Source organism: Lepidothrix coronata, unplaced genomic scaffold (assembly GCF_001604755.1).
Source record: "Lepidothrix coronata isolate B3197 unplaced genomic scaffold, Lepidothrix_coronata-1.0 Scaffold17, whole genome shotgun sequence".
Classification (NCBI taxonomy): domain Eukaryota; kingdom Metazoa; phylum Chordata; class Aves; order Passeriformes; family Pipridae; genus Lepidothrix; species Lepidothrix coronata.
The window spans coordinates 3,201,572-3,224,819 of NW_016690197.1; the positions used below are offsets into that span (position 1 = coordinate 3,201,572).

At 41.7% G+C, this 23,248-nt stretch overlaps 1 protein-coding gene across 2 annotated transcripts in view; it reads right to left on the bottom strand.

Annotated features, from left to right (window-relative positions):
* Window positions 1-18,397, bottom strand: part of TSPAN14 (tetraspanin 14) — a 40,287-nt gene extending 21,890 nt beyond the window's left edge. Inside the window, exons 1-2 of one of the 2 annotated variants that reach the window (XM_017807167.1) lie at window positions 18,379-18,397; window positions 2,788-2,885 (exon numbers count right to left, since the gene is read on the bottom strand). In XM_017807167.1, coding sequence (XP_017662656.1) covers window positions 2,788-2,868 — 81 coding nt within the window. In that variant the 5' untranslated portion in view covers window positions 2,869-2,885; window positions 18,379-18,397. Of the gene's footprint in view, window positions 1-2,787; window positions 2,886-17,641; window positions 17,744-18,378 lie in introns of those variants that run through there. The other variant, XM_017807166.1, reaches the window with a different exon arrangement.
* Between the last annotated feature and the right edge of the window lie 4,851 nt (window positions 18,398-23,248).

The window sequence follows — 23,248 nt, forward strand, 5'->3', positions numbered from 1 at the left end:
CAGCTTTCAAACACAAAAGGAGGTCCAGCCTTGTTATCTTGCTCTCTTGCAGGGCTATCTTAATGGGTGCAGTATGGCCTTATCACTACTCATTAAAACAAGTGTACTTGGACAAGTTAAGTCTTAAGAGCACTTAAAAAGCAAGATGAAAATAAAGTAATCAGACATCAAAATCATGCCTAGGAATACAGAGCCTTCCTATGACCTCCATTCCCTTTCTTACAAGAATGAAGAATAGGGAAGTGATATTACAAGCCAGTTGCACACAACTGAGTAGAAGCCATTGGACTTGAACTTTCAATTCCCAAATCGCCCATATGAAAAAAAAAAAAAACTTCAAAAGAAGACTTTTAGATTTGTACATTTCTAAAGGCTGATTAAACTGTAAGCTTCCCATTATTAGTCATATTTGCCCTCTGAGTCCAATATTTTGTTTCACTCCAATCTATGTGAACTGTATTTGAAGTACTAAAGTAACCACTCACTGAAAAGTGTAAAAATTCTGGAAGTTACTACATCACCACATGCTTTAACTTGAAAGTTTATACAGTCACTGATAGTATCTTCAAAGCTACAATGGCAAAGTCAACATGCACCTTTAATAAGTATGACAAGAAGAACAAATGTAACTTTTTATTTACATGCACATTACCTGGCTTGCACATAAACTGTGTCATGAGTTGAGACACAGGTGAACTGTAACAGCTTATATGGGCAAAAGCCTGTCTGCACATTTATTCACATATCATCCCTCATACCCCTGTAGAACAGCCACCCTCACTAACACAAATGCTCACAAAACAAGCTCCCACAAGCACCTGCCTTGCAACCCAAGAAAAGTGAATCAAGATTAACATTCCCTCCTTGAGTGCTGCTTTTGAGTTATGGTTACATTTCCCCTTTTGATTTTGTAGTCCTTCAGTTCTATTAAGGCAAAGAGATTTACTTTGTTTTACAAATGGTGGATTTGTCCAATTAAAGACATTGTTAGACTAGTCATCCCAGACAGCTTTCGTATGTTCCCGAATCCTTGTGTCAGCTAAATGATTCATGCATTGCCTATAGGAGTGTCTGCTCTCCCACTCTACATTTACATAGCTTGTTCCACAACCTAAGGTGCCAAAATCTTATCAAAAGAGCTGTAGTTACACATCATTAACTAGGTCAGCCTGATAATGTCTCAGCAGAAGCCTCAGACCATTTGTTGAGAAAACTACCAAGACTACATGTGCCAGTTCAGAAAACCAATTAATCCAGCCAATAGATCAGCTGAAACACACAAGTTATATTGCAAATTCTCCTCAATCCTTCTGCATCTCTTTAAAAATTTTTCTTTAACAAACAGAAAAATCCTTAGATCTTCGTCATTAATTTCAAGAGACCACAGTAAAAAGGAAATGTAAGAGTGTAATGACAGCAGAAAATAAAGAACATCGAGACAAAATTCATTCCTGTGAATAATCAGAGGCAAATTCATGACAGTATTCTCACTAAACACAAAAAAATTCCATTTTTAAGAGGTTGTTTACCCATCAGAAACAGTCATAGACACTACTTCATGAGACATGTACTAGAAAAAAAGCAGAGGTCTAGAACAATCACAAGGCATCCTTTTCCCACATACCCCTCCCCTGCTGCTTGAACCAGACCAGCAGGACAAGTATTACTTCTCACTACACCACACTCCACTACAGGTACATGGAGTTGAACAACATAGAAGAAAAACAACAACAGAGCTGGTGGCCTTTAAGCATATGATTTTTGACCTGTTGATGGGCATCCTCAATTGAAATGTGGAAAATATCATCCTGAGGAACATTTGCACTATGCAATATTGTGGCCACTTGATCATTAATGGAACAAGTTTCTACACAAACCAAGCATCTTTTCTGCCCTGTTATCCCCACAAGGATAACTCCCCTGGGGCTTCATGCTACAGTATCATGTTAAAACACTGCACTAGTAAGCAAGAGGTGGTGACAAGTAGCAAAAAGTTCTCTGGTTTTCAACAATGATACTACTAGCACTGAACAAGTCACTGAATTTGCACTTTTCCATGACTACCCATGCCTTTCCATGGATTCAGATGCAAACTCTTAACATTTGACTTTTGAGTTCCAAAAAGAATTGTCAAGTTTATCTGAATTGCATCCTCCTCTTCCCCTCACAGACATGTTAACCATTTCTAGTGCAATGCTATGTACTAACCTTTGAATAACCTTCTTTTCCAAGGTAGTCTGGTCCTCCAGTGACCTTGACCACCATACACATCTGAAACCACACATTTGCTTTTGTACCTTTTCACAGTTCTAAATAAATATTACAGACAGGTTAGTCCATAGCTAAGTATTTCAAGACTGTATCTGACAATTCTGATGCCCACAGAGTAAGCAGTGTGCTGCCCACATGTAAGATCTTGACTACACTGTAATGCCAGCTGTTTACACATCTCTGGGGCAGCTCCTTTATTCTCTTCTGTGTAGTGTATTTACAGCTATACCACCCAAAAAAGATCAAAGATGATCTGAAGAGAGATGTTGTAAGAGAATTCTTTTAACAGGAAAGCAACTTAACATGGATAACATGCATACTGATTCCTCACATTTTCCATAATAATTAATTTGTCACATGGGATAAGCTTCTTCAATTCCAAAACACCTGGCATATACTATCCATCAGTTTACTGCTTTCAGGTAAATATTTCAGCTTGTTCTCTTTAACAGAGGAATGAAGTTAATAAAACTGAGCTATGCCTAAACTATTTCAGACTCTACATTTCATACTCACCCAAAAGACAATGTTGTAACTGAAGAGCAAGTATTTGTACCAACAGCTGACTTCTGCATTAGAATATCGGTAATAGTGCATCTTCTATGGCACAGCGTCTGCGAAGAAGAGAAACAATGAGAATAATTACAGTGAAAGATTTCAAGAATTTTTTCCAAATCTCTCTTGACAAGGGACTATAGTAACCTGTACCATATGCCATTCAGAGGTATTTTAAAAATCAGCTCACTGACCCTCAATTCCCTTTAATTACTTTATTTACTTAATATTACTTATTTAACTGCTTAATAATCCTATCTTTAAGCACCCTTATGTGGTAACAGGGAGGGATCACTCAGAAAGGAAACCAGCTATACAGTTAGCCTAGGAAGATCTGCATCAGCAAGCTGGCATTCATTCACTTTGTCACTCCTTCAAAACCATTTTACTTAGAGATGACTGCTCAACACAGAAGTGTCTGAACACACTGTGGATTGCACATCCAGCAACCCAGCTAGCAGGATGCTGGAAGTGGTTACGTGGAATCCCTCAGTGTCTACAGATTGCTAAATACAACAGGCAGTTGCACTTGGTCCATTCCATACTTTAATGTTTCTTTACCAAATCATATCCTGTAAGAGGTTTTATTCTCAAGAACAAAAGCCCCACCATTCAAGAGCAGATCTGCTCTGCAGAGTTTTGCTTCCTTACACACACTAGAGATAAGGTTCAACTGCAACTGTTGCTCAAATATTTCCAAGAACTACAGCTTTTCAGAGTATCATAACTAAACCACCACTGCAAAAATGCCATGCATAAGAAAACAGAGGACAAGCTGGGAAATTGAGAGCCAGAGCAAGGAAGGCAAAGCACTCGCAAAGCACTCACACAGCCCTCATATTCTGGACAGCTGAGCACTGCCCATGACAGACAAGTTCCACAATTCAGCCCTCCATTCACTTGAGGTAAATGTTAGTGAAAGACTTGCAAAGGGAAGGAAGCAAGGATGAGAATTTATTGTAATAACTCATAACTAAGAAAAAGTATTGTGCCCGGCTGGACACTCACAGACAACATGCAAAAAAAATCATGTCAGTCTTGCCTACCCAGCAAAGACTGAAATCAAGCACCACGGAATGCAAAACTCATCGCTGTGGATGTGGTGAACTAGTTTGCCTTTTTTTTTTTTTTTTTAGAAAGCAATCTGCACCTTAGTATAAAAGATGATCCCACCAAAAGAAAGAAGTTAATACCTGTCGGCTTTGAGAATTCCACTCAATTCAATAAACAGTTCACTTTATCTTTTACGTGAAATACCAATTGTTTTCTACAATTATGAAGTACTACTATCAGCATCTTACTGAAGGAGCTTATTTTTTCAAATCTCAACACAAATATTTCAAGCTATGCCTTAAAACTTTTTTCCCCAAAGTTAAAACCACACACATACAGATCAAGGACACAAAAGAGGTCTCCAGTCCACAAGACTATGAACACAGACTTTGATTTTCCTTCCAGAGGTCTTTTCATGCCAGGCTTGGCTTACATCTGGAATCCCACTGAGAGTCCCTCCTTGGTCCAGACACATCCCTCATCCCTCTACAAGTCCAGTCAGAAAGTTTCTTTGTTGCTCAACCAAATTAAAATTGCTTTCAGAAATACCAAGACAGTGTAGAAAAATCTAAGGAGGGTACATTTTGGTAGAATACTCCACAGCCTTAAGTAGCTATGAGGAAAAAAAAACACTGGAAAATAATGTGAGCTGGCATAATGAAGTAAGACTGCACAATTTGTGGATTGAGAGTAATTTCTGGGGGTTTTTTAAGCTAAAATGGCCTGCACGTGCATAAGAGGAATTTTCAGATCCTACTGAAAGTTGGTAGTTATTATACAAGTCATACTGATCCACTTGGCATGAAGTAGATTAATTTATATATAACAAAGGCAGACAACACCTAAGTAGCCTTCATGCATGTGCTATCAGTGCAGGTTGCTTAATATATATCACCCACAGGCAACTCTAGATTAGTGCATCTGGACAGACAAGTAGCAACAGAAAAAAAAATCATTAAGAGAAGAAATTTTTTCTCCTGATGATTGATGAGAAGGAGTAAACCCAAATTAAGTTAGAATTCAAACATCTTTTCCTCACTAGCCCCAGTAAAGGTTTCAGAGAGAAAAGAGTCTGGAGAAAAGTAAATTGTTTATTGTACATTGTTATAGAAACAGTACCTGTAAAATTTTACAGGCTACAGTGTGAACACCATTAATACTTCAACCTGAAATTTCCACAGTTCAGATGTTGATTTTCATACAATTTTAACTAAACACTAAAAACAAGTCTTTTTTTCCTTCCAAAACCTCACTTTATAATTAGGTTCTAATGCTTACAATTAATTTATAGCAAAAAGCACTTAACTTCTGTTAAAACAAAAGAAATTGTACTTTATGGTAGTACAGGCAGTGACTGGAAAGGATCTTCCCGATGTGACCCATCCTAGGGTCAGATCTAGGAATGTTTATTGTATTACATAAAAATGAGTTTTGTGACATACATTCCTAAGAAGTAGTTTTGTTTGCTCATCCTCTGGTTCAGCTTTAGTTACTTATCTTTTCAACCCATTCAACATCACAGACATTTAGGAACCTTACTAACATGGATCTGAGCAAAGAACACTTATTTAAGCACCACTCCCCTGACACACTTATCTAAGACTGCAGGTGAGAGAATACAAGAGAAGGAAAAAATATCTGGTTCTCAAGTTCATTTCCCTTTCTAGCTCCAAATGGCAATTTATATTTCAACAATCAATACTCATATACTTGTCCAACTCAGTAAGTATGATTGCCTGGGGAAGAGTGGAAAAAGAGGGTACAAAAGCAGAATCCCACTAATCTGAGCAGAGTCCAAGACTCCATTTGCATTAGTATTATCCTGTATTACAGCAATACACTGGCTGCCAGTGCAAAGATTCTCCACATACAGGCACACTAAGGCCTCCATTATTGTTCTGCCTCCCTCCCTGCGAAAACCAGGAACCTGGTAAAAGACAGGAACAGCAACAGTAAAATGAACATACTAATAGTCAGAAGTACTGCTTTTGCTGCTGCTGCCTCTAGAAAAGAGGAGACAGCAGGTGGCATTCAGTTAGCACATCATTAAATTCCATAAAAATGGGGTTCTACTAGATAAAGAGGCTTAAAATGTAACCTGTGCTTGCAAAACAGCAAGCACATCATTTCAGGACCTAAAACGCAAGTGTTGTTTGAAGATTCTTTTTGTTAGGTCACCCTCCCTGGCATCGGGACTTACATTCAAGACCCAGCTTCAGTGAAACTAATCACAGGAATAAGAGCATCAAAAGTACCCTTATTGATAAGCACTACTCCCAGCTACCTCATTGTTTTGACCAGCAGCTTGCAAGACATTTCTCCCCACTTCTTCAAAAACTGGTAAGATGTCCCAGTCAATATCAATCACAGTATTGTAACAGAATGAAAAAGTAAAATGCTTTTTTAACATAAACACTTCTTGTTAATGCTCTGAGATGAAACAAGGGGATTGTATTACCAGTATTAGCAAGAGGCTGTCCTATCACTGCACGTGGCTCCCCAGACACATATTACCTTCTGAAACACCTGCCTATCTTAAGAGCTGATTTGACTTACTCTCTTTGCTTACCCTCATCAGAACTGACAGACCACTGAACAGCATATGGCTGGTATGGGAGTGATATAATAGATCTGAAGTGCAGGGATGCCTGACTTTTTCCCCAAACACTACAAACAGACCAAGCAATCCACTCAAGGCCACACAGCCACCTTCCCCGTGTTAATACCAAAAGCAGTCATGTTTCCCAATGTAGGAGGCATCTAGTACTGGGCTAGAAATCTGCTACATCAGTCATTCATTTAGCTCACATCACTGGCTACACAACTATGCTTAGGCAATACTACAAAATACTTGGAAGATTAAAGTAGTATGTGGGCAGCACAGACTAATAACGTTCTCTACTGTATTTCAGACAAAGCAAGTCACATTGGGTCAGCTGACAGTTATCACCCACTCACAGTAACAGAAATTTCTAAAAATTAAATGCAGAGCACTGCTGCTTTGGTAGAATACATAACTTTGTGTTCACAGCTTTAGCGAGGGGGGAAAAAATGTAGTCATTCATCAAGAGGCTACTACCATTTCCAAAGCATTCCTACACCCATGATTCCACTCTCACCTTCAAAATGCTACAGCAGTGATACTCCTAATGTATATACTTTAACTCCCCTAAAACAGAAGATGTGATCTATTAACTAATCTAATGTGAACACGCAGAGAAATCCTCATAGATAAGATGTTAAATCTAGAACGACTGAAGCAAATCTCTTTTCTAGATCTAGGACCACAAATTCTTTTAATCCTCTGGAGGCGTTAACTGTACAAGGCAGACCTAAGTCATGCTGAAGTTCCAAGTTCAGCCAGTACTACCACCATATGTAGAGTCCTGATCCTCCTCCCTGCCCCTCCTAAAATCCACAATCATTAATCAACCTACTCAGTGGAGCAAACAATCACACATCAAACCATACAGCAAATCTTCACATCAGTTCTGTGATCTTGTACCATGCACCAAGAAGCAAACAGTTTTAAGCCTTCCAACCTACCTTGCCAGAGCACACACAAAAGCCAATGTGGGTGCAGTCAGGAGGTGGAAGGACAAGGATGGGAAGGCAAAAACAGTGGTAGATGAGCGTGCTCATGGAAATGCAGCACCTCTACAATGCCAGCCTACACCAGCACCACACTTGAAGCCAAAATGCTAAAACAGATGAAGCTGGGGGAACAGGGGCAGAACTGAGGCAAGAGAAAACAAAGAAAAAAATTTCACTTGGCAACCTGTTGACTCCTCCAGCATTCTTCATCAATACAAAGCATCAAATCTAAGTGAAGCTCGTGAAGCAAATGAACAAAGTCAAAAGAAGAACACACTGAGGAGCAAGAACTTTTAAAATACAGGAACAGATGCACTTTGGCCTATGACTTGTTTTGATATGACTCCTTAATTCCATTAATCCATCAACACCAAATCTACATCAAAAAGCATCAATTCATTCAAGCCATGGTGACACTAAAAATAATTGTCATTCTTTGAAGGTGCTCAAACTGCTTAGCAGTTTTTGTGAAGCTGAAAGAAGACCTTATCCCTGACCAGGAATAATTCAGAGATATTCTTAGGATCTTCTGAAAAATGGAACAACAAATAGACTGCTCTTTCCACATTCTAGCGAGAAGTTGATCAGCAAAGGTCATGTTCAGTACAACGTCTGGGTGCTGGGCATAGATCTTCACAGTAGGGACTGAATTGGTACAACGAAAAGGCAAGACAAACTGACAGGATTTGGAGCTCTTACAGGCTAATCTGTTCCTGGAAACAGAGACAGTCCTGCCGATGACTCAGTAACTCCCGGCAAACGTGTCATTTTGCAATTTTGTCTCCAAGGAACTCAAACTGGAGCCTTACAAAGAAAAGACAAGCTTCTCTTAAGGAATACAAGTATAGTGTATTTACTTCTGCTGCAGCCCAGATGAGCAGAGAAATTTTTGCTCATTCTTAGAGGAAAGCTGAGGATTAATCAACAAGAGTGTTTTTTAACCTGAAAGACTCAGGATGCAAGACAGATATCCTTAATAGCTTTTACCTGAAAAATAAAGGCAGATAATAGATCTCAGAATTCAATGGAAAACATGACCAAAGCCAGACAAAAGTCTTAAGACATCATCATTTGAGGCCCTTCCTTTGTAGAGAAGTCAAGACTCAAAGTCCTCAGTATTTGAAGAATATTTCAAGCACAAGTTGCTCCAGTGCAAACTCTACATCGCTCAGAGCAGAACCAATCCCCTACAAATGGGAAGGGTTTCAAGATTCAATGATGAGCTTTTATTCACTACAGCTCAGACTACAATTTATGAAAACTTTTAAGAAACATATACTAGCATTCCCAAACCCAAAACAATGAAGCAGCAACTCAAAAGAGCTCAATTCCAGCTCCCTGTATAACTCACACTGAAGTTATGCTGTGCTTTTGACCAAGCCACTGGTTTTATGCAGATGAGTTGCATATGAAATACATGTAAGCACTCTGAACTCAGAGTAACATTCAGAATCTAGACACTGGAAATTCTGAGAAATAAGCTACATGCACATCAAGAATCTCTTCTAAACTGCCCACTCAACTAACATCACCAGTACTTTGGCATAAAAGCTCTGCATTGCAAAACCGTAAATCAAGGAGTTACTCAAACTATGATTCATGGAATATTTTCAGCTCCACTTGATTTCTTAAACAAAACTACACTACATGAAGACTTGAAACGGCAAGGACTGCTCCCATAGCAATTAAAAAGCCGTGACAGAGGACAACAGCAGTTGTAAGAATTTCACTTTTCACTGTTCTTCCTACAGAAGCTCCCAAAAGACATTGTTGGCTGGCCTTGCTTTCACATATACAAGTATTTATTTCTATATTCACATGTAAAAGTATTATTATTCAGCCAAAAATGCTACCACTAATGTTAAAAAAAAAAAAATAAAAAAATCCACAAAACAAAAATAGTTCCACAGATTCCACATTTTCATTTCTACAAACTGGTCAGAATGAAAGTTAATGACACTGCAAGTATTGACCATGTAAATTTAAAATGCAAATATTTTTAGTAATTGACTAAATAATTCAATAACTTACTTAGGCACAGCTCAATTATCTACTAAATTTTAGTGGGTTTGTGCTAGTTCTGCTCCCTGACCTAAGGTTCATCAAAGAAGTAAGTAGACAGATGAGATATTATCTGCTCCAACACAGAGTAATGCTTGACAAAGGTACCAACTACAAGGCATGGATATCTCACCTAGCTCAAGGAAAATCTGCTTGAAGTAGCTGACTACAAACAGACTGCATATGCCTTATTTTGACTTAAAGCAAGAGACAGCTTTAGGAAACAGGAAACAGAGAAAAGGAAGTGTTACATGTAAGCCTCATCTAAAAGCCAGTAATTTTCCAAACATGAGCAGAACACAGCAGAAGAGAGAAGGATCCTTTTGTAAGCTACCCATCTCTTTACTAATCTTTAAGAACTGCAGACAACAGCAGGAGCACAGGACATAGGGCCTTCATTGACCTTATCCTCAAAAGCGCTACTGGATAAACCTCTGGAGATAAAGCTCAGTCAGATTACACCAGAGTAAGTGAAAACAAAACTAAACATTGTCACTACAGTTCAATAAATGTCTCATTAACATCTTGGAAAAGTTTAGAAAAATATTTCACGCGTATGAAAATTTTCTTGAATAAAGCTATTGACCAGTTTAACCTGAATAGGACCTTGCCTGGGCTGTAACTTATTTAGTACACACGACAAGCCAGAAGCTATGTTTTCCCTTTTACTTTGCAGAAAGTTCAGGTACTGTGAAACACACAGAAGTGTGTCAGTTATTCTGACCAGGAGTTTATTCACTCCAGGAAACAAAACCTGTTGGAACAAGTAGCCAGAATAATCTTAGCTGATCCAAACTCCTCAGCTGTTTTCTACTACCTCTTATGAGAGCACATATACACCCACTGCCTATAACATCAACAGCAGCAAGGCAAAACTCAGCCTTAAAGACAGCATGTAATTTGACTTTTTTTTGCCTTCCAACAGAAGGTTTTGGAACCCTCACAAAGTAAACATCTTATCTGAGGAGCCAGAATTTCCAGTTTGGGGAATAATTTTATTTCTATTTGGTGACTGAGGAATAATTTTATTTCTATCCAGTAACAGTAACAGAACCTATTCCATACACTGCTCCCTCCCATACCTCCCCATAGACCAAAAGGCTTCAAGAACAAAATGCTCCCTCCATTTGCTACAGCACTTTATATCACAAAAAATAAGTCACAACTTAGATGACAAAAGACAGGAAGCCACTAACTTTCTTTGCTGACAAATACACTCTTTCTTCAGAGAACATCCTAAACTTCTATACATACTGTGGCTTTTCTGCATTTCCAGGAATGCCACTTGTTCAAACTCCAGTTACATTTTCTTCAAAAGGGATACACATTCATTTTCTTTATTCGTAAGAGAGAAAAACAAGAGACTGATTATAGCAACATACAATAAAGAAGTGATGACCATATAATTTGCTTTGGGTTTTGTTGTTTGCTTTCCTGAAAACATTCCTTGCTTTGGATATAATGTGCAGTCTGTCCACATCCACACCATATTTCTTAGCCTTCACACTGTATGTTCCTATATATATTTATATATTATATAAATAAATACATATATATTGCATATAATAAAATAGGGGTTTTTTTAACAGTGTAAACCAAATCAAGGTATCTCTTAGTTAAAAAAAGGATTCTGGTGTTGACATCTGATCTCCTGTAATTAGCATGTTAAGAAATGACTGCATGTATCTGTATAATACTAGTTACATCCTCCACTTGTTCTGGTCAAACAACGCTGATTCCATGTCACGGAAACATGACGTGGAGTTCAATCCATGAAGCCTCAGGCTTTTTTCCCCCCTCCCACCCCAAGTAACAGGACCTATGCTTTCAAACACCAGAGGAACACTCATTCCAAGTGAGGCACCCTCCCAGTACCGGGGGATGCTATTATTGGGGGAATGGGGTGCTAACATATGGAGGGTTTGGGGACCATGCTCTAAGCTTGCTTTTGCTGCCCTCCACCTCCACCAGCTGCATTCACAACACAACCGGACAACCTTACTCTACTTGCCGAGAAGGAAAATCACCAGCTTAAAGGCCACAAGAGAAAATGTCTCTTTGCAGCCACGTAGACAGCTCAACAACCATGTAATTAGTCTCTCCACTGACTTTCTGGTAAAGAAACACACTTGTGCAACTTTCCAAAGTGAACTAGCAGATAAGCCTCAACACAGCACCAGAAAACACAGAAGATGTGATAGAACAGCATTCACCAATCATAACCACTGCCAGCTCCTCAGCAGACTATGTGTCTCAGCCCAAATACACAGCAACAAGCTAATGCTTCAGGAGATACTGCAAATAGGTTTTCAGAGCACTCTACACATGCTACCACAACACAAGGAAAAGATTAAAAAGACAAAGACCACAGCGGCTTCAGGCCAAGCCCATGCTTGAACAGCTCCAGCCCTTCCCCCAGAAGTCAGTGCTCTGGCAGGTCGTGAGAAACCCTCGACTGTCTTGCCCAAAGACTCTGCATCCGCCCCTGGGGAAGGAGGAAAAACAGGCTTTCCACCTCTTAAGATTATGCCAAGAACAACAGTGTGCCATTTAGAGATCAGGGCAGCAAAGGCTGTGAAGGGACACAGTCAGTGCTCCCTCCACTGCAGACCTCAGCCTCTGCAGCAGCTTAACAGCAAACAACAGCAGCGTTAGAAGGTGAAGAGGTTAGACACAAACACATCCTAACCTGTGCCTTCCTGATGGAAAAAAAGTGATAACGCAGGAAACTGCCATCTCAACAGGCTGACAGCATGATTGCTTACACGAGCACCACAGCTCAGAGAAAATAAAAAACAAAACACAACAACCCAGAGTTGAAAAACACATTCCTTTCTCACTTGCCCCAGCTGGACAAGTTCTTTCAGTTGCACACGCTCCTGCTTTGCAGAAGCAGACCAATGCTACGACCACTTTGTCAAAATACCCTTTGCAACCTCAGCACACTGTACACTTTGCAAAGAAAGCTACCTTGTTGTGTTCCAGGAGTCATCTCACTAATAGCCTTCCATTAGTTTCAAGTCAGACAACTTTTTCAATGAACCTTCCTCCTCAGCAGGTTTGCCACACAGACAAACCGAAGTAACTTAGTTCTCAGGGCAGGGTGGAAAGCTTTGCTGTTTTGTACCCTTTACTATATATAGTTACACCACTGCAGGCATATTTCACACAACATTAAGCACTTCCCTGAGCACCATTTAATAACAAATCGTTGAGGGAAAAGCAGTGTGCATCAAAAGAATCGGCTCCATATCCTGGCAATCAGGAGGCTGTTGTCACATAGTGACACAAGTCTAACATCTCAGGTGTCTGTCTTCAGATGCAAGTTACTCGATGCTATTCCTTCTGTTTTCTATTCCAGGAGTGTCTGGGTGCCCGTCAGTGAACATATTTCAGCACTCATTTTATACCCCAAAGCAAGAGTAGACAGCTCTTGCCAAGCAGAACAAATGACCTTTTTTTAAATATTAAAATTCACAGCATTCAGCTGCCTCTGAATACTCTGCTTCATCCTGTTGCTGCAAGTGCAGCAACTTGAACCTGCCTTTGTTAACTCCAGGTCCATCAATTATTTAGAGAAAACACCTTTCCAGAGAGACTTAAGTATCAATTATTTAGTTTTTGAGCAGGAAACAAAAACCTTAAAAGAGGAAAAAAAAGCTTTCTGGAAAGGGCTGCTGGGTCATGTGAACATATTTAGGGCTGTACACTAGCAACCTGCCTGAAACAGAACGAAAAAGCCAAAATAAAACAACCCATAAAGCCAAAAGCTCACAGGCACATACAAGCTCATCAAGTGCCTGAGCCAGTTAGTGCTAAAGAGCCCCAGCTACATCAGGGGGCTTCAGTACAGTTCTTCACAAGGAAGACCCTTATCCATTTGGTATAAATGCCTGTTCTCCAGACTGGGACTGTAAACCAGAGGAAGCTCTTTTGTACTACTAGGATAACATTCAACAACGCTTACTGCAAAGATCAAGGGGAAGCAAAGCCTCTGTTTATTGCAGTCTTGCCTTTCACACTCAGGTTCAAATTAAGGATGAAGACAGGCCTAAGATTTTCAGCTTTTGCAGACTTCTAAAGACAAGGATACAGAGAGAGCTCTCAGAAGAAACATATCTACGTAGGCACTCTGGGTAAGAACAGGAATTCTTTCACTCCCACGTATCATTCATGAGCTGTACTACAATGAAAACGATAAAACACTGTTGCTTTGCTCCCAAAGAGTTGAAGAAAGACAGGAAACACTGAAGCAAAACAAGAGCTGGTCCACCCTGCCAAACAGGGGCCAAGGCACACTTTGAACCAGAAAGGAAAATAAACTTATTTTTAAATCCTGCTAAGAGCCCTGCATTTCGATATAGTTCCTCTTGGTGCCAGCATACTTTATTTTCATTTGCTAAAAGTTTTCTGCACAAGTGATAACAGAATTCACATGTGAATAATCAAGCAGAACGATGCTTCTCTCTGAAAGGTTCAGTTCCAAGATTTATGTCAGACTGGTCAAAAAGGTCAGCAAAAGCCTGGCCATTCAAGGCAGTGGTTTCAACTGCAAACATCACAATCCCTTATATTGCCAATATTTGAGGATCATCACTTTCTGCAGGTTAAACCCATTGCTGTTATCCTCATCCGTGACATGCCTAAAATAGAATTTACCCAACAATGATTTCTCAGCTTGCTGACCATACTGAAAGCAGATTTTGTTCAGTCATCTAGAATAAAGAGAAGTTGTTTTACAATGCAAAAAAAATTTCAAATGCAAGACATTCAACTATATTTAAGTAATAAATTATAGCTGCTTTTAAAATTAAGTCATCTGAGCCTAGACAATTCAGCCCCTCCCTTTCTTCTTTGCTAAATTAAAATCAGGTCTCTGTATACTTGGGAGGACACAAGCTATTAAACTTTAAGAGCCACACATATCTAACCTTGATAAGCTTTAGTTTGATTATCTCTGACATTGTTCTTAACCTTTATCAGATGCTGCTGTCTGAGCAGGACCCAAAGGGTCAAGGAGAAGGATCGTGTTTCTGCCCAAGCTGTGCCAAGGGCTGGAAGGCAGTGTCCGTACTTTCACACAAGATACCAACACTACAGCTTTAGAAGAGCCATAGATTTTAGAACTGTGCAATACTAGTGAGGAAGATGCATGACCATCCTTTGAACGTACAATCAGAAGCCATTTGGAAAAGGACCTCTTCTTAATTCGCTTTTGGCAATAGCCTGCAGCATTTACTGTTTAAAGGTCTACTTTACTTTATCTGAGGTATTTCAGCTCAAAGCAACATGAGAACCACAGCATGTTCATGAGTTCTGCCAACTGCAGCCCTCCTAGCCTGAGAAACGCACCACAGATGCCAAAACACAAGAGCCCGTTCTACCAAAACCAGGAAGTTTTGCCCCAGGTAGTCACAGTGCAAAGCAGCAAGACACAGAGAGCCCATAAGTGAAGTGCATCCGAAACCCACACACTTTTCCATGCCCCACCCAGGTGGAAATTTTTGTAAAAGCAGAAAACTACAAAAAAGGGAGGACCTGTGGAAGAGTTTAGACAATAGCTCTGTGAACTCCACTTCCCCTCACATACACCCCAATGAGAATTCTAAACTAAACACACTGAGATTTAAAACAAGAGTTTAATTTATTCACACTGATCAGTGCTCAAACTGTGCCATATCTAATCAACAATAAGAAACTTGATAGAAGACCATGAGAATTAACTGTAGGAGTTTGTCAGCAGAAAAATTACCCCCCTTTTTTTCTAAGCAGCCACTTACAGGTTATGGCCACCCACCAAAGCTCCATTAACTAATATAAATACCCCCTAAAAAAAGTCAGAGGTCAGCCTTAAAACAAAGCAATAGAAGAGATAAATATTCCTCAGTTATTCATTAGAAGTTAGCATACAACTTAAACTTCATCATCCAAATATGATTAAATTCATAAGACACCATGTCAACAATCTTCTTGCTACATCTGAGAGCAAAGTTACATCTTCAATAACAAAGAAAAAGTGTCCCAACTAAACAGTATTTTAGGGGTCAGAGCGAGGTCTTTTTATGGCCCCTTCATTAAGTATGAGAAGGTCTAAGGCCAGCAAAAGTCAGACCAGAGCACACCCCCTTTCAGTCCTGTTAGGCATGTTACCTATGTGAGGGCTGCTGCACAGACACTGCTCCTAACCAAAGATCATACTTCTTCTTTCTTTTCTGCCACCCTCTCGCTCCCTTGCAAGGAGGAAGAGAGGACAGGAAAGAGGCTTTAAACGGGAAAACAGCATAGGATTAATTTTTCTACAATGCACTAAATGTCAGGCAAAGCTTGTGCCCAGAAATAAGACTCAGTTAAGACTGATCTGGGGACTGGAGATAATGCTTCTACACAGAGGAAGCCACAAAGGGAGTTAACTGGATCAACTTACACTAAATAAAAATCGCATAGAGCACACACCAGCCAGAAAAGCAATTTTCCATGATTGCAATTTAGAGCTAGACTCCACCTTTAGCAAGTCCATCTGTGAGCAAGATCAACAAAAACAAAACAAAATGCCAAATACGTAATTTACTTGCATATTGGAAGTGCATTTATGACAGTGCTGAAAAAACAAACTTTTGGGAAGCTATTCCTAAAAACTGCTGCTTCAGTGGCATTACAATTTTGAACACCACAATCTTCTAAGGACAGGAAACAACACTATATTCTCTCCCCACCTTCCAAGAATAGAGCTAAAAGGATATAAATCACATCCTAAAAGTAATTTCTTCAAGTATCATTAACCAGAGGATAAAGAACCAACACAAATGTCCCGAATTCTTTAAAAACCCAAAACATAAACCAAGAAAAAACAAACCAAAACCAATACACAAACAGAAAACAAAACCTGCAAGTTAGTTTCCCTCACAGCTCACTTCTACTTCACACTAATGACTGGACTTGAATTCCCACCTGACCCCTTCTCTATGCACACAATTCTTCTGTCAAGCAAACAGTACTAGCACCTCAATCTTCCACTCCCAAGCACCTAAAATGCCACACCTTTATCGTGAGTATTAAGTGTCTCAGGAAGTTAGAAGAGCACATGAGTACTCACCAGAAAGGAGACTATCACACCAGGGAGCACTCACGAATAACATATACCCTGTATACTTCTATTCTCTAGAAACTGCTTTCCAGAGCTCTAGGTCACAAGCTTTATGTCCCTATAAAAAACAAACAAATCCCCAAGCAAACAAAAAAGCAGTGCTGGAAAAATCACGTCCTGACAGTTATCTTAAAAATGTCCTTCCTTCCACCACCACCACCACCTTTGAAGATCTACTGAGGAAGAGAAAAAAAAACAAACAAGTAACTTCTGTTACGGCATGGGTTTGGTTTTATTTTGGGGGTTTGTTTATTTGTTTATTCATTCAGACAGTCCCGAAATGAAACCGCTGTATTTACACGGAAGGTAAAGCGCCAGCTGAAACTGACCTGGCCGTGGAGCATCACCTGCGGGAGCCGCCGCGCTCCACGGCCGGGCCTGTTCCAGCAGGCGGCTGAAGGGGTGTCAGACAAGTCCCTCACTATCATAGCTTAAAGCTGAATAAATTTAAAATAATTGTAAAAATTAAGTGACGGGCCTCAATCCTCGCCCCCACTGCGCTCCCCAGTCACAGCCATGTCTGGGCTGAGGGCAGGGTCTGGCAGCAGCCGGTGCGACGGAGAACGGAGCGGGCAAACTGCGGCTGCGGAACCCCGAAAGGCTTTTTGGTGTTGTTTCGGTTTTAAATGTTTCTCCCTCGTGGCACCTCAACGAAACAACTTAGCGTGAGCTCCCAGAGGAAGCCTCGCCCAGCCTCTCGGGCTTCCTTTAATGGACAAGGACAATGGCAGGGGCTCGCCATAGCCCCGCGCTGCCGGGAAACTTGGGAAGCCGGGGGGCTGCTGCGCGCCTGGATCAGGGGCCGCCAGCCCCCCGGGGATGCTGCAGGGACAGACGTGCTCCGGGAAGGGGAGGTCAAAATGCGGGTGCTTAAAGACAGGGGGAGAAAGGGGCACTCCAGACAGCGAGTCCCCGGGGACAGACGGCCGAGGGGACGCCCGGGCGGGGCGGGCAGGCACTCACCGGGGGCAGCAGCCTGCTCGCTACGTCGCGCCGAGCTGGGCGGAGGGCGAGGCGGCGGTCGGCGTACCCGGGGTCCCTGCGCTGCCTCGGCTAGTCCATGGACACGGCGGCGCTCCCGGGCCCTCCTCCCGCGTCAGTTGCGCCAGGCGTGCCCGCCGGCCGTGCCCCTGCGCCGAGCCGAGCCCCGCCGGGCCCGAGGCAGCGCGGAAATGCTCGCCCGGCGCCGGCCACGCCCGCTCCCGCACGCAGCCGCGCTCCACACAAAGGGGCCGTGCAGGAAAGCCCAGCTCTCCCTCCGAACCCCAGGGCTCCCGCCGCCTTCGCCTGCTGTGACCCCTCCCGCAGCCGACCCGTGAGCACCCCCGGCGCCGGGCAGAGCCTGCGGGCAGCGGCCCCCACCCCGCAGCAGCGGCCGCCCCTCGCGGTCCCTCCCCCGCAGCCCTTGGGCGGCTCAGCCCGGGGAGAGCGCGACCGCTGAGCAGGGCCCGCGGCTTTGTTGGTTAGACCCGGGCCGGGGCCGGGATGGCCCCGTTCCCCCACCACCACCACCCACGCCGGCCCTGCGGAAGGGTCTCAGCCCAGCCCAGCCCAGCCCAGCCCAGCTCGCCTCGGCGGAGAGAGCCCGGCACAGCCCTGCCCTTAGCGGCGCCTCTCACCCCCCTAGGGCTTTGGGGCACGAACCAGCATGTCAGGGACGGGCACATGCTGGGTACTACTGAAGGCACGGCCGAGCTTACCTGGGAAACCAGAAGGCGAAGGAAAAAAAAAAATAAAACGATTCCGAAGAGTATTTTGAGTCTTCAGGCGTCCCAGGGGTTTTATGTTTCTCGTTAGGGGCGCTGGGAAGAGACGAGGGAGGGGAAGGAAGGGCTGAGCTGTTAAAACCCATGTGCTGAGCAAGTGATAGCTCACACCTGCGGCAGCCACCACCTGGCAGCTGGGAAATGCCCCCTTTCCTGCCTAGCTTGGCTCCCAACCTCCTTACAGTGCTTCTGCTCCCGTTCTGTATCTTGCGATCTCTCCAGGCACCTTCATTCCCTTCCTCAGATACAGAGCAAAACTAATTTCTTCAGTGCCTCGCTAACTATGAAAATACGCGTGTGTTCAGGAAGGCAAGGCCAAAGGACGGAGTGCAGCACCACGGAAGTTTTTACGGCCGCCTTATGTGCTATGCACTTCCTTCTCCTGCTCCAGCCTTTGGACTCTGGGGAATTCCTTATTCTCCCTGGATCAGCAATCCCATCGAGTGCTCAGATGCAGGTGAAAGGGACTGTTGAATAATCAAACGGTGTGAGATTAGCACTTCTTTTGTGTGATAATACTCCACTCGGTCAAGTCTGACAACCAAAACCGTGCTAGAAATACTAGGGTGTAAGTGCACAGTTCCTCTGACCCACATCCCTCCGAGGTCAGACAGAGCACATACACTCCAGTGTGTCACCCACATTATCGAGATTCCCTCTCGTTTCCTACCAGCAGTTTTTCAAAAAATGGGGTTTGGTTTTGGGAGTTTTTATTATTAAAAAAAAAAAAAAAGGAAGGGAGGGGTGTTTGCAGCTTCCTTAACCTTGCTCAAGACTTCTTAGAAACCAAAGTAAAATTCAATTGAGTGTTAAAGCTGACAGAAGATGCTAGAAGAAGATTACCTGAATTTTAGGGAGGATCTAAGTGGGCAGCTAGGACAGGTTATTGGATTATAAGATGGTAAGAAGAACTAGAAGAGATCCTCTCTCCATCTCAGTAGTACTAAAGTATTCTCACAGAGCACTGAGTCACATCTCCAGAAAGTCCAGAGCCAAAGCAGAAAGCTTCATTATGCTGATTCTGTAAGGGAGGGGAAGATGGAGGGTGCAAAAGTAACTGTTAAGATTCAACAGGGAAAATAGGAATTTCGGGGAAATTCAGCAGCTTTAGGATGTAAGGACTGTGGAATTAGGAAGGGCATTCATAGGTAAAACAAGGCTCTCATGCAATTTAAAATGGTTAGTGTTAGCAGTTCACAGAGTAGTTGAATTGACTGTGTTCATTGTTAGCATGGAGATGGTTCAAACAACTTCTGTGTCCCATTTATTTCCCTTTGACATTATCTCTCACAGTGCTTTCACTGTGTTGCCAAGAAAATTAGGGTAAAAATCTCATCCATCACAGAAACCATTAACTAAGTGCTAGGGCAAATTGGAAGACTTTTAAAAGAAAGTCACTTCAGCAGTAAGAGCATGTAATAATACTGTGGGAATGAAAATGGAAAATCTGATTTTTTCGTGAACTTGTGCAGGCTGATGTTCATGTATGGTTTGTCAATGCTGTTTCCTCTGACCACTGCAAAACATTTCCTGAAATTAATGAATATTCCATTATGAGGAGCAGCTGGTGGAAAATGGCATGACCAGAGCTATTCACAACTGTATCTGCTCAGCATTATCATCAAACACCATTTTTCAGTGTAAAAAATTTCTATTTATGGAGGGAGGTTTCGGGAAATTAGAGTTAGAGTTGGAATTGTCATGTGGTTTGGATAATTATGAAGTGAAGAGAGAGGGGTGCGTGGGGAAACAAAGCCCACAGAAGCCACTAAGAGACTTCAAACAGCTTCAAATACAAAGAAATCAATAGCGGGATCTAAAAGAGAAAGCAGAAGTATTTTAGGGGAAAACCTTTATAACACGTTAGAGATCGATTAGAAGAATAAAAATTAGGCTGGAACTAGTCAGATATCAAATAAAATTAGGGGGGATTAGGCTGGATTGGTGATCGAACTTTGTCCACAGCTTTTCCCCACCTCCGCAGCTCCTCCTGCTGCTAAAAGTGGACATTGCACCTGTCCGCTCCGGCCAGGAGTGTCCACTCACACACCGGCACAATCGAAAATTAGTATCACAAAAACGTAATATGTTACTTTTTGTAAGTATTACAGCGAGTCTGTTAATAACGTATTCCCTCCGCGATCACTTAGAAGTACCTGTATGCCACAGAGTGTGTCATTCAATACGGTATATCCTTCCTCCAACTTTCTTACTCTTAAAAGGAAAACGCCCACTCAAGTAAAAAGGGGGCAGGAGTAGATGTCTTTGCTACATCTACATCTTGGTTAGAATCTGTTATGCAAATCTTTTACTGCAGAAAACCCCTCGGGTTTACTGCTGACCCGCATTTTGTCTGGGGCAGCAGTGACATCCAGCGGTGCAGAGAGAAGGAGAAACTCGCTCGTTTTCTTTCTACCACAGCGAGTCACAGGAAACGCATCAGAAGGCAGGGATTCCTCGGCATTCCCTTCTCTTTGTGGATATTCGGAAATGGCACCAACTGCAGGCAATTTGACAGCCGTGGGAATAGATAACCCACCCGGGGAAACAAAAATGCAGAACTGAAAACACCCTCCAGGCCAGACCATTTTTCCAATGGCCGTAAAAGGACACTGCAGATAGGAAATGAACTTTTTATCTTAAAGTTCAGATAAAAACACTTTCCTATATTACACCTACCCTCCTGACTCCACGGAATTTTCATGTTTTATTATTATTTTTTTTTCCTTTTATTAACCCTGGTTATGTGCCGAAAAAAAAAGATGCACAGGCTGACAAGCAAAGGAAAGTTGACCGAAGAGAAATTACTGTAGTGGAGTTTTGTTTCTCAAGCCCTGAATAAACAAACTTTAATAATTAGAGTTTCCAGTAGCCAATGAGTGTTGAACTGTGATGTGATATTTGATGCACCAAGAAGTGATTTAGATTTTCGGTACATGTCATGTTAAAAGAGAAAAAAAAAAATCGAAACATTAGATCCATACAAGGAACTGGGCCAGCAGAGGCCGCTGTTAGCATAACAAAATCAACAACTTTTTTTTTTTTTAAGAACATTCTAAATTTAAAGAAAATATTTTTTCTTTTTAAAAGTCAGACCTTGCAGTCTGCAGCATTGGAAATTCACTAAGATTTAATTTGTTCCTCCTTCACTATTTTGCTGGGGGGTTTATTTCTTCAAGACTGCCCATTTCCAATTGTTATTAACAATTCCTTGCTCCTAGGCACCACCTATTTTCTATCCTCCCCATTTTTATTTTGTCAAAATGGAGTTCAGAAAGGATGAGTCAAATCCAAACAATCCTAAGGCTGGCTTGAAAAAACAAATCAGATTTTTCAATAGTAAATTTTTAGAACATTTTTAGATGCCATTTTGACCTTCCATGGCTCCAAATTTTGACTTGATTTCTGAAATATAGGGTTAGAAAACTGTGAGTAAGCTTACATAACTTTCAAATCAAGAAGTGTACTAACTGTTTAGGGGAACTAACCCAGGTCTGACATAGTTACTGTATAAACACCTTTGCAGAACCTGACAGAGCAGAGAACTTAGTTTCCAAGAGTATTTTAATAAACACCCTCAAAAAGACTTTGTGCATCTTTCTAAAACTATTTTTATACTAAAGGAACACTTCAGCATGTTGTAGCATTAGTGATTTATGTGTTTAACAGCCATTCTACTGCCATAAACATTTTAAATGCTGGACAAGATAGCTTCCTGCTTTTGTTTCCAAGATCACGAAACACATTCCCTTTGGGTGGGCTAAGAGCAGGGCTGCAACCCCGTGGCATCCTTGCCATCATCCAGGACTTTCTGCAGTCTGACTGTAAGAACGGGTGGCCAGCTCTGATAGAGTGGGTGGATTCAGCTGCATGTACACAAAATTGTAAGTAGATGCTCTCCAGTTTTAGCAGGTTCTAAAGGCACTTTATCTCCAATTTCTTGGAATTTATCTGGCTTCCATTCCATTCTCCAAGGACTGTTTATGCCTTTCACATTTCATGTTTACGTGAAATGCATAAAAAGCCCTTGAAACAAGGCCTGAAATCCAGGTCTAAGATCAGTACTTTCTCTGTCATTCTTTGTGAAGGATACATTCTCTGCAAATGGCAAGGCTTTCTAGTTCCCCCGAGAAAGAAAACTCAGAACACTACAGGAGCCACAATGCAGAATTTTCCTATTTTAAGATATTTGTTACTAGTAGCATGTTGCAACTGCAAGAAACACCCATTTCTTTTAGCATCTCTTTTGTGTTTCTACCACTTGCACTCCCCAGTAACCACACACCTACTGCAGACAAGTGGACACTTACACAATGCTTTGAACTTTTTAGGTCCTTGTGTCAGGCAAGCATGCCTGATACCAGTACTGCCTTTCAGCAGCAAAACCCAGGGCAAGAATCCCCCAGGCACAGTTCTTTATTTCATGGAGCCAACTCTTGGCAGCTGCCTGGCTGCTGTGGATGCCATTCAGAGGAGCCCATTTCCAGTCAGGCATTTTATGTCTTTGAGAATCCAACACCATTTATGGGCATACTTACCTGGGCAGTTCTGAACATGGACAGAGACTATATATGGTTCTCTGCACTTGTCCATGACTCCGAGGAGAGCCTTTATAAGAAGTCTATATCATGTAGTCAATTGGCTACAGAATTTGCTGCTCTACTCTCTGAGCTCCTGTACCTTCCTCCATGCCCCACAACACAAATCTCAGTTGATCGATAGTAGTATACAAGTCCAATTTCTATTTAGTTTCCAAATGAAACATATGAATGACTCAAAATTCTCACTACTAGCAGTTTCAGGG